Source organism: Xyrauchen texanus, chromosome 48, assembly GCF_025860055.1.
Source record: "Xyrauchen texanus isolate HMW12.3.18 chromosome 48, RBS_HiC_50CHRs, whole genome shotgun sequence".
Taxonomy (NCBI): Eukaryota; Metazoa; Chordata; class Actinopteri; order Cypriniformes; family Catostomidae; genus Xyrauchen; species Xyrauchen texanus.
In genome coordinates this window covers 2,296,738-2,309,488 of record NC_068323.1, presented here as the reverse complement: position 1 = coordinate 2,309,488, position 12,751 = coordinate 2,296,738, and the positions used below count along the sequence as shown (strand labels likewise).

The following is a 12,751-nucleotide window of genomic DNA, read 5'->3' as shown; positions in this document are numbered from 1 at the left end:
GGATGTTTGGAGAGTGTCTGGAGGATGTCTGGAGGATGTCTGGAGGATGTTTGGAGGATGTTTGGAGGATGTCTGGAGGATGTTTGGAGGATGTTTGGAGGATGTCTGGAGGATGTTTGGAGGATGTCTGGAGGATGTCTGGAGGGTGTCCGGAGGATGTCTGGAGGGTGTCTAGAGGATGTCTGGAGGATGTCTGGAGGATGTCTGGAGGGTGTCTGGAGGGTGTCTGGAGGATGTCTGGAGGATGTTTGGAGGATGTTTGGAGGATGTCTGGAGGATGTCTGGAGGATGTTTGGAGGATGTTTGGAGGGTGTCGAGAGAGAGTCTGGAGAGTTTGGAGGATGTTTGGAGGATGTTTGGAGGATGTCTGGAGGATGTTTGGAGGATGTTTGGAGGATGTCTGGAGGGTGTCTGGAGGATGTCTGGAGGATGTTTGGAGGATGTCTGGAGGATGTTTGGAGGATGTCTGGAGGATGTCTGGAGGGTGTCTAGAGGATGTTTGGAGGATGTCTGGAGGATGTCTGGAGGATGTTTGGAGGGTGTCTGGAGGGTGTCTGGAGGGTGTTTGGAGGATGTCTGCAGGATGTCTGGAGGATGTTTGGAGGATGTCTGGAGGATGTTTGGAGGATGTCTGGAGGATGTCTGGTGGATTTCTGGTGGATGTTTGGAGGGTGTCTGGAGATGTTTGGAGGATGTCTGGAGGATATTTGGAGGATGTTTGGAGGATGTCTGGAGGATGTTTGGAGGGTGTCTGGAGGGTGTCTGGAGGGTGTCTGGAGGGTGTCTGGAGGATGTTTGGAGGATGTCTGGAGAGTGTCTGGAGGATGTTTGGAGGGTGTCTGGAGGATGTTTGGAGGATGTTTGAAGGATGTCTAGAGGATGTCTGGAGGATGTTTGGAGGATGTCTGGAGGATGTTTGGAGGATGTCTAGAGGATGTCTGGAGGGTATCTAGAGGATGTTTGGAGGATGTCTGGAGTATGTCTGGAGGATGTCTGGAGGATGTTTGGAGGGTGTCTGGAGGATGTTTGGAGGATGTCTGGAGGATGTCTGGAGGGTGTCCGGAGGATGTCTGGAGGGTGTCTAGAGGATGTCTGGAGGATGTCTGGAGGATGTCTGGAGGGTGTCTGGAGGGTGTCTGGAGGATGTCTGGAGGATGTTTGGAGGATGTTTGGAGGATGTCTGGAGGATTTCTGGAGGATGTTTGGAGGATGTTTGGAGGGTGTCGAGAGAGAGTCTGGAGAGTTTGGAGGATGTTTGGAGGATGTTTGGAGGATGTCTGGAGGATGTTTGGAGGATGTTTGGAGGATGTCTGGAGGGTGTCTGGAGGATGTCTGGAGGATGTTTGGAGGATGTCTGGAGGATGTTTGGAGGATGTCTGGAGGATGTCTGGAGGGTGTCTAGAGGATGTTTGGAGGATGTCTGGAGGATGTCTGGAGGATGTTTGGAGGGTGTCTGGAGGGTGTCTGGAGGGTGTTTGGAGGATGTCTGCAGGATGTCTGGAGGATGTTTGGAGGATGTCTGGAGGATGTTTGGAGGATGTCTGGAGGATGTCTGGTGGATTTCTGGTGGATGTTTGGAGGGTGTCTGGAGATGTTTGGAGGATGTCTGGAGGATATTTGGAGGATGTTTGGAGGATGTCTGGAGGATGTCTGGAGGATGTTTGGAGGGTGTCTGGAGGGTGTCTGGAGGGTGTCTGGAGGATGTTTGGAGGATGTTTGGAGGATGTCTGGAGAGTGTCTGGAGGATGTTTGGAGGGTGTCTGGAGGATGTTTGGAGGATGTTTGAAGGATGTCTAGAGGATGTCTGGAGGATGTTTGGAGGATGTCTGGAGGATGTTTGGAGGATGTCTAGAGGATGTCTGGAGGGTATCTAGAGGATGTTTGGAGGATGTCTGGAGTATGTCTGGAGGATGTCTGGAGGATGTTTGGAGGGTGTCTGGAGGGTGTTTGGAGGATGTCTGGAGGATGTCTGGAGGATGTTTGGAGGATGTTTGGAGGATGTCTGGAGGATGTCTGGAGGATGTCTGGAGGATGTCTGGTGGATGTCTGGTGGATATTTGGAGGGTGTCTGGAGATGTCTGGAGGATGTTTGGAGGATGTCTGGAGGATGTCTGGAGGATGTCTGGTGGATGTCTGGTGGATGTTTGGAGGGTGTCTGGAGGATGTCTGGAGATGTCTGGAGGATGTCTGGAGGATGTCTGGAGGATGTTTGGAGGATGTCTGGAGGATGTTTGGAGGATGTCTGGAGGATGTCTGGAGGGTGTCCGGAGGATGTCTGGAGGGTGTCTAGAGGATGTCTGGAGGATGTCTGGAGGATGTCTGGAGGGTGTCTGGAGGGTGTCTGGAGGATGTCTGGAGGATGTTTGGAGGATGTTTGGAGGATGTCTGGAGGATGTCTGGAGGATGTTTGGAGGATGTTTGGAGGGTGTCGAGAGAGAGTCTGGAGAGTTTGGAGGATGTTTGGAGGATGTTTGGAGGATGTCTGGAGGATGTTTGGAGGATGTTTGGAGGATATCTGGAGGGTGTCTGGAGGATGTCTGGAGGATGTTTGGAGGATGTCTGGAGGATGTTTGGAGGATGTCTGGAGGATGTCTGGAGGGTGTCTAGAGGATGTTTGGAGGATGTCTGGAGGATGTCTGGAGGATGTCTGGAGGATGTTTGGAGGGTGTCTGGAGGGTGTCTGGAGGGTGTTTGGAGGATGTCTGCAGGATGTCTGGAGGATGTTTGGAGGATGTCTGGAGGATGTTTGGAGGATGTCTGGAGGATGTCTGGTGGATTTCTGGTGGATGTTTGGAGGGTGTCTGGAGATGTTTGGAGGATGTCTGGAGGATATTTGGAGGATGTTTGGAGGATGTCTGGAGGATGTCTGGAGGATGTTTGGAGGGTGTCTGGAGGGTGTCTGGAGGGTGTCTGGAGGATGTTTGGAGGATGTTTGGAGGATGTCTGGAGAGTGTCTGGAGGATGTTTGGAGGGTGTCTGGAGGATGTTTGGAGGATGTTTGAAGGATGTCTAGAGGATGTCTGGAGGATGTTTGGAGGATGTCTGGAGGATGTTTGGAGGATGTCTAGAGGATGTCTGGAGGGTATCTAGAGGATGTTTGGAGGATGTCTGGAGTATGTCTGGAGGATGTCTGGAGGATGTTTGGAGGGTGTCTGGAGGGTGTTTGGAGGATGTCTGGAGGATGTCTGGAGGATGTTTGGAGGATGTTTGGAGGATGTCTGGAGGATGTCTGGAGGATGTCTGGAGGATGTCTGGTGGATGTCTGGTGGATATTTGGAGGGTGTCTGGAGATGTCTGGAGGATGTTTGGAGGATGTCTGGAGGATGTCTGGAGGATGTCTGGTGGATGTCTGGTGGATGTTTGGAGGGTGTCTTGAGGATGTCTGGAGATGTCTGGAGGATGTCTGGAGGATGTTTGGAGGATGTCTGGAGGATGTTTGGAGGATGTCTGGAGGATGTTTGGAGGGTGTCTGGAGGGTGTCTGGAGGATGTCTGGAGGGTGTCTGGAGGATGTCTGGAGGATGTCTGGAGGATGTTTGGAGAGTGTCTGGAGGATGTTTGGAGGATGTCTGGAGGATGTTTGGAGGGTGTTTGGAGGATGTCTGGAGGATGTTTGGAGGATGTCTGGAGGATGTTTGGAGGAGGTCTGGAGGATGTCTGGAGGATGTCTGGAGGATATCTGGTGGATGTTTGGAGGGTATCTGGAGGATGTTTGGAGGGTGTCTGGAGGATGTCTGGAGGATGTTTGGAGGATGTCTGGAGGATGTTTGGAGGATGTTTGGAGGATGTCTGGAGGATGTCTGGAGGATGTCTGGAGGATGTCTAGAGGATGTTTGGAGGATGTCTGGAGGGAAGAGGAAATTGCTGACATGCTCTGAATGGATCCAGATGTTAAATAATGTCTCCCTCTAGCGTTCTGATGATTGAATATCTTATTCATCAGTTATTTACTTTAGTGTTGATGTCTGCTCTCTCGTCTTCTGTCCAACACTTTTAGATCTGACCTCATAAACCAGCACAGCAACAGCAGCCACGCCCACCAGACCAGAGACGACCAATCGGATCACAGCTTCAGTGAAACCACAGCCACAGGCGAAGCCTACTGAAAAAATAAATTAGCCATGAAAAGTCTTTTCAGAAGACTCTGTTAGTTGCTCAGGGACATGTTTTACAAACTATCAGCTTAGAGAAACTTTATTATTATGTGTCACTGCGGTTTGACCTACAGCACGGGCAAAAGATTGGAATAATGAACAGATTTTGTTGTTTCGATGGAAATTGGTACTTTAATTCACTAAAGTGGCATTCAACTGATCACTAAGTATAGTCAGAACATTACTGATGTAAAAACAGATTATATACTAAATATTAAATATAGATAATATATTTTCATATTATGTATATAATTATTATAATTGTATATAATTATGTAATTATTGTTTTGTATTAATGCTGCTTGATTAATCATATCGCAATCGCAGATGTGCATGTGTGGACGTGACGGCCCATTCTCTCGGAGAGCTGTTTGCCCATTTTCTACCCCGCTAATAAAAACATGAGCAGTCAGTCTCAGTTTAGGGAGTGGCACGTGTGGTCATGTGAGTTTGTGGTGTGCAGCGTGGAAATCAGGTGAAGATGGACCTGAGCAGACATAACAGAGAAAATATCACAGAAACACAGATCACAGCTTGGCGATATATCTTTATTTCATCAATAATTAAAGTTAATATAATACGGAGCGTGACGTGTAAATAAACACAAACTCCAAAACTGTCATTCTCAGTGCTGTCAGAGCTTCAACCAGTCGCGGAAGAGACCCAATCTGAGCGGAGTCGAGACCGGGACAGATTTAAAGTTCTGCCGGATGATGCCTCTAACACGGAGATGCTCGCCTCACCCCGCTGTCTCACCCCGCTGTCTGCAGCTCACAAAGTGTTGCATCATTGATGAGATCATCATGATAAGATCAATCTTATGTGAAAAATAACTCTAAAATGACAACAATAAATGTGTGTATGTACATACTGTATACACAACAATAACAACAGTTTTAGTGGTTTGAGTGAAACACACTTTTATATCCAGTTTCCTTTTCAAAAGAGTTTATAGAAAGTTCATGTTACATCCTGATTAAATGTCCGTTTGTTTGGACAATCTTATTTTCATGAAAGTTTGTTCTTATTTATTGTTCTATTTTATTTAGGAGTAATATTGAGAAAATAACAAGTCTGCAGTAATGCAAAGATATTATTTAATTTAGTAAAATATTATTTTAATTTGAAAACACTGGATTTATAATTGTTGTTGTTGATGCTAGTTTGTATGTTTCAGTTTCAGCATTTTCAGTTCTCTATTTGTGCATTTTACTTCATAACAAGCAAGTTGAATTATTGTTTATTATATTGCAATATTAACCTCAATAATCACAATATTAACCTCAATAATCCCAATAAAAACCTCAATAATCAAAATATTAACCCCAATAATCGCAATATTAACCCCAATAATCGCAATATTAACCCCAATAATCGCAATATTAACCTCAATAATCCCAATTAAAACCCCAATAATCGCAATATTAACCCCAATAATCGCAATACCAACCTCAATAACCGCAATAAAAACCCCAATAATCCCAATAAAAACCCCAATAATCGCAATACCAACCTCAATAACCGCATTCTCAACCTCAATAATCGCAATACGAACCCAAATAATCGCATTATCAACCCCAATAATCACAATATTAACCTCAGTAATCGCAATAGGACATTCCCCCAAATCGTGCAGCTCTATTTTGTATATTATTATTATAATTATTTTAAATTGTCTGATTTAGATGGCAGAGAAAATCCCTGTATATGTCAGATCTAGAGAGATGTAACAGGTGTAACTGCAGATGAGTAGTTCTGTTATATTTACAATTATTGTCAAAGCTGATGTAAAATAAGGAAGAGGAACGATTTAAAAGGCGTCAGAAGACCGACAGTGTTAGAGACGCAAAATAACGCCATTTGCATTTTGGATTAACGGGTTTCTGAAGGTTTATACACGTGTAACATCGTAAATTCAGTATAAATTATCTTCCCTGCGTGTGCTCACACTAAACTGAGAGAGAGAGAGAGAGACAGAGAGAGAGAGAGAGAGACAGAGATTATTTTTATGCTGTTTTAAGCGTCTCTATTCACACCAAATGTGAAATGAGTGATCGACATGATGATGAATGAATCTACAGTAACAAAACATTAATATCAGCGCTGATGTACCTGAACACGGCTGACAGACTTCAGTAATGTTGAGATGTTTAGTCTGGTTTCTGATGGGATTGTTGATCACACAGCTGTAGGTGTTGTTCTCCTGATATTCCACCTCCAGAGAGAGACTTCTGTTGAGATCAGACACACTGATGGAGGACAATAAACTGTTTCCTTTGTACCAGGAGAGAGTCACCTGTGTCACATTCACCACTGAACACACCAACACACATTTAGAGCTTGAAGAACATTGAGAAGAGTCTCTGATGATCACAGGAACCGGCAGATGAGCTGGAAAACAAGAGAGGATAAAGAGAAATATAAATAGATGAACAGTAAGTGCGCTGCCTCATTTTCAGGGTGTTGCAGGTGTTTTAATAATTCATTTATGAATAATTGCTGCATTGAAGAACTGCATGTTTGCAGACAAGATGGAGGAGACACTAACGGGTCATTCTCAAATAAAAGTTATTATTATTCTTACAATCTGTGACATTAAAGTCCCCAGCACAAGTGTGTGTGTGTGTGTGTGTGTGTGTGTGTGTGTGTGTGTGTGTGTGTGTGTGTGTGTGTGTGTGTGTGTGTGTGTATATAGTCTTATGTATTCATATATTCTTAAAATTCCGGACGCATGTGGGTTCAAAGATGCATGGTTAGAAAAATTGGGCTGCACGTGTTCAGTGCTCGTGCACTCTGCTGATGACTGTATTTGCATTAAGTGTCCAGTATGTGAACGCCCTTCATGTTTGACCGAAGTATACTTTGGGCTTAACCTGAGCTCCTGAGTTCAAAGCCCGAGTTGTTTCTGGGTGATTGATTAAAAAGACCCAGATTAAAATTGTAATTTGTTCATGAATAGGACACGATGGCTCGCGCTGTGTTTGTTGTTGTGTGCAGCGAGCTCATCTCATCAGAAAGGGTGAAAAGCAGCGCCAGACACTGCTGGATGACTACACAGAGGAAATTTCACATGATGCAGTAGGAGCTGCTGTACAGTCTATAGGACTACAATCAGAGATGCCTGCCATATGGTCAATGGCCATCTCTGCTGAGGATTCATTTGAGTCTCTGAGTGCTGTCGTGGCTTCACTAGCACCAGAACAGATCCGACAAGATCAGGAAGATGAATTGCATATTGGACCAGTATTGCAGTGCAAGTTGTCTGGAGGAAAGCCATCGCATTGCAAGCTGAAGGACTTCAGCCCACAGAGTCGTTGTTTAGCCAGGGAGCTGGACAAGCTGGAAGTGGATGAATATGGAGTCCTATGGAGAAAAACGGCACACAGAAAACAGCTGGTAATACCTGACAAACATAAAATCACAGTGTTGAGAGAGCTGCACGACCAAATGGGACATCAGGGTACCGACAGGACAATATCTTTGATTAGAGATCACTTCTTTTGGCCATATATGCAGTGTGAAACAGAACAGCATGTGATGAGTTGTGTGTGTTTAAAACAAAAGAAACCTAGCCATGAAACTAGAACACCTCTCGTAAGCATCACCTCAACACATCCATTCGAACTTGTATCTGTGGACTTCCTCCACCTAGACAAATGTAAAGGTGGCTATGAATATATTTTAGTGATTGTGGATCACTTTACGCGCTTTGCGCAGGCATACCCAACCACATCGGAGTCAGGCAAGGTAGTAGCAGACAAAATATTCAGTGATTATGCTCTCAAGTTTGGCTTTCCGATGCGCATTCATCACGATCAAGGAGGTGAGTTCGAAAATCAACTCTTTTCACAACTCTGCAAGTACTGCAGTGTGGCTGGCTCGAGAACAAGCCCTTAACACCCACAGGGGAGTGGCCAGGTGGAGCAGTTTAATCGAACTTTGCTACAGATGCTTAAGACCCTCACAGACAAAGATAAGACCAATTGGAAGAACTCTCTGAATAAGCTTATATTTGCTTACAACTGTACACGCACCGAAGTGACAGGGTTTTCCCCATTCTACCTCTTGTATGGCCGCTCTCCGAGATTACCTGTCGACATGTTGTTCAATCTTCTTGGTGATGCATATGGAGGCAGTCACCAGATTTATGCGGAACAATGGAGACGTGGAATGCAAGAACCATACACTATTGCAAGGGAAAATGCTCACAAAGCTGCCCAGAGAAATAAGAGAAACTATGATGGCAAAGTAAGGAGCACAGTACTGAGTCCTGGAGACCGTGTGTTAGTTCGGAATCTGTCTCCACGTGGAGGACCTGGAAAATTGAGAAACCACTGGGAGGATTTAATTCATGTTGTTGTCAAACAAGTGGGTAAAGATGTTCCTATCTATGAGTTGAGACCTGAACATGGAAAAGGGAGATCAAGAGTTATGCACAGAAACCTCTTATTACCATGTGATTACTTACCATGCGAAACTTCTGCCTGTAAAACTAAAAAGAGAAGATGCCAGAACAGCTAAAGTCAGGAGAGAGTTGGATAGAGGGGTAGAAAACGAGGATGATGATGATGAGGATGACTATTATTTCATGGACATCCAGTTACCACAGGAAGTGGCTGAATGTGAAGAAACAATTCAATTTGAAAGGCATACAGTAGAAACAACAGAGCTCGAGAGGAAAGATAGTTGTCTCAGTCAGGGTACACCAGCCAGTAACTCACCCGGGGTAGTGGAGGATTTAGTCACAGCTGACACGGTTGAGGAAGTACCGCAGTTCTCGGAAAGCAGTGATGGAAGTGAAACAGAGTCTATGCCTAAGCGACCACAGCAGGAACGTAGACCACCAAAGATCTTTAGATACTGATAAAATTGGGTCCCCCTCTTGTTATGGCCTTACTGTGCTACCTTTCCATACCATGCCTCAAGTGTGGCAATATCCATTCCAACCCTACTATCATCAGCCTGTGTTCTCTTATGGAATGTAAGTTAAATATTCTCTTTATAGTTGAGTAGACCCTCTATGACTTGAAACCAAACTGAGTGTATCAAAAGAGTTCCAGTCTGTAATCAATATACTGAGTATGATCGAAAATAGTACTGTTTACTGAGGTACTGATGTTGAGGACAACATCAAAAATTTTTTTTTGATGTAACAGGTATAACTAATAAGAGAGAATATTATTGTTATTGTGGTTATTTCATTGTTAATATGTCATTGGCTCATGTAGTCTGTTATGATGCAGTACCAAAAGACTCCAGCAGGGGGTGGGGCGAACGTGGAGAGTTTAATAACGGGCACATAGTTTTTCTTCCTGCATTTTATAATACAGAGATCGAGAGAAACGCAACAAGTGGTTGTCTGTTGTGTCTGTTATTTGAATGATCTATGTTCCCTTTTTCCAGGGAGACTACACATGCGACTTGGATCAAATGAATGCAGGAGTGGATAACACCACCAACAACAAGCAAATATAAACATGTATTATTATTAAGAGTAAATTTCATTTACATATAAACATTAAACTGTCTGTTAAAAGTTGAAGTCCAGTGGGATGGAAAATAACACGTTGAGAATGAAATTGAGAAGATAAAGTGACCTCAGTCACACTCACTGTCTCAGAAATAAATGTGTGAACTTCAGACACGTCATCCTTCATTTTACTCCACATCCAGATCTTCGTTTGATCTTTATCTCTCTCAAGAACTATTGCAGCTAATTTTTTATGGGTATTTAAGTCCAGGAGTTTCCTGACACGTGGATCTGACAGACATTTGCATGTTTGGCCTTTTATCAGATTTCTAATCTGCCATCCTACAGCGGTCAAAACTAGATTCAGAACCGTGTCTTCAGTTCACAGCAGTTCATGGCTCTTTGGTTCCTACAAACCACAATCAAACATGCCAGTTTAACCACAGCTGCTTTCAGTCAACTGACTCAACACATGAGAAGATCCATCAAGACAACCACTGATGAGTTCAACACAACCATCTTAATGGTTCACATGCATAAAACTGTTTTAAATGCACAAATGTATCAAGTAATCTATTGTTTTAACACTTTAAACTGTAGAATATCAAATCTTGACCAGTCTTGGGTGGGGACATGTTAAGAACAGGGCTGAATCATGAGGCCCCCCAACAAACGTCTTTCAAGGCTCCCCACCATTGCCCCTTGTTACAGACCCCTCTTGCTATAGTTATACAAGCATGATTTCCTTAAACATACTAATGGACCCAACAGCCCCCATCCACAATCCAGCTCTGGTGAAGAATCATTTGAGTGTGCTGCAGTCATGGAAGCCACCAAATAAACTGGATCAGAGATAACGGATTCAACCCAACCTAAAAAGCCTCGCCATCCGTCTAAATACAACCATGACCAGAGGCGTAGTAAAACAAGGATAAATACTGGAGATGCTTTTGGAAGATGGAGACAGCTGAAAGCCCAGAAATCCTTTAAAATGGAGGCTGAGTTGGCTAATTTGCATGTCAGCATTCTGGCAACCCGCATGAGCTTCGAGTCTGTGACAGAAAACTCTCCAATATTTTGATGACAACACTTGTTCTTAGTCTTACATATAGCACCTTTAAAATCTCACACCCAAAGTGAGGAAAATGCTGCAGATTTTAAAATGAAATGCTCAACAATCATAAATGTGTGTAAGTGTTTCCACAAAGTTTCCACAAACATTTCACCATATGTATTTATAAAAGTGTTTTAGCATCACATATTAGTCTGTTATGATCAACTGATATCATGCACACAATTCAGAATATTTCCTGCAATGAATGTCCTGTAATGTGGTCAGTGCTGCTGGTGTAATGGCATACAGACTGAATGACTCTTCTAATGCTGATCTCACTGCTGTAACTCCTCCTAGTGACTGAAGATGGAAACACATCCGGTTTCTAACAGCTCTCTCACAGTGACTCTGTTTCACAGTGGGAATTAAAATGTTTGAAGATATTCAGAAATGTATTAAACCAACATCATTGCCAGCTTGCTTTTAAATGTGTTCACTGAACTGATCGTGTTGATTACATGTTCATCTTTATCCTGCAGCTCTAAATTAAAATCATTCAGCAGGTCAGTGAGATCGGTCAGGAACGTTAAATCCAATAGCCACTGGTCGTCCTCTAGCTGGGCATATTCTGCATGTTTTGAAAGCTTCAGAAAATCTTTGATTTCAGACAACAACTCTGAGAATCTCACTAAAAATGTACCTCTACTCAAACATCTAACATCTAACAGGTCTGTGTGTTCTGCACCTGTATCCTCCAAATGTGCACAGAATAACCTTCTCTGTAAACATCACTTCTTTCATGTTTAAAATGTTACCACACAATGCCTGCTGGTGGATTATACGGTGGTAATTATGGATGTTCAGGAAATATTCACTCTGTTTGCACAATGCAATGAACCGCTAGTACAGCCCAACATTGCTGGAGCACCATTATTTGTGATAGAGATGAGTTTGAAGAGGAGCAATTGGGTCTTGACAAATTCCATGAAATCTTGGAAAATATCTTCACCTCTAGTGTGTCCTATCAATGGCAAAATGGGGAGTAGCTCTTTTGCACCCATGTCTCCAAAAACCTGATGAAAACACAGCTGAGCCACATCCATGACAGTCGACTCGTCGAATTGGAGAGAAACATTCACACCGTTCAATATCCTTCCTCAACGGCTCCTCAACATCCTCTGACATTCCCTCGCATCGCCGTGTAACAGTGCCACGGGATAATTGCACGTCCTTAATGGCAGCTATGATGTCTCTTTTATTCTTAAAGTCACCAAAAGTGCATCTGCAGCCTCGAAAAACACTTCTTTCACAACTTCACAGTCCTTGAGGGACTTCTTGTGTTTTGCAAGAACGTGACTGATACGATAAGGTGCAATAGTAGTAAGTATTTTATACCTTGTGACAAAAATGATTGATGGGTTATGATTTATGACATAATTGGTGTACCTTTGACCTTTGCTCCCGTCCCCTCCCCTCCCTACCTTCGGCAGATGTACAGGATGTGATATGAAATGTTTGGTCAGCGGTTCTGTACAGGAAGTAGTATGAAGTGGCTGTTCAGATATCCCTGAGCGCTGTAGCCGAGCCCATCTGTGTATTTAAAAAGAGTAGACAAAATATGAATCTTTAATGATGTACAATGTTTAATGGAAAACTGAGATGACAAAAAAAAATGGTATAAGAATTGTTTTCTCTCAACTCAGACTAAAAAATAGTGATTGATTAAATAATTCAGTGATGTATTCATTCAAAAACAATGATAAAGTAATGCGTGTGGGTCATTTTATTTATTATTATTATTGTAGAACATAAAAAGTGTTTATTAGGTTTAAAATGTGTTTAAATGATGTACAATGCTTGATGACAAATTAAGGTTTTATTTATACCAGAGGCTAAAATGTGTTTCTAAACAGTGACTGAAGCAAACTCATTCAGACGTTCACTTTAAATAATGAAGATTGGTTAACAAAGACAAAAGGATTATTTTACTTTTTACTAGAGGCTAATACGTGTTTTAAACAAAGTGTATCAAGGTGGTAAGCACAACAAAAAGATGGACGACGCCCCTTCGCTC

At 43.2% G+C, this 12,751-nt stretch overlaps 1 protein-coding gene across 1 annotated transcript in view; it reads right to left on the bottom strand.

The window, feature by feature from the left end:
• LOC127639460 (SLAM family member 5-like) overlaps nt 1-12,751 on the bottom strand; it is a 76,154-nt gene that overhangs the window by 27,315 nt on the left and 36,088 nt on the right. The window contains exon 2 of the mRNA XM_052121512.1: nt 6,266-6,544. Within this exon, the coding sequence (XP_051977472.1) occupies nt 6,266-6,544 (279 nt within the window). The remainder of the gene's footprint in view (nt 1-6,265; nt 6,545-12,751) is intronic.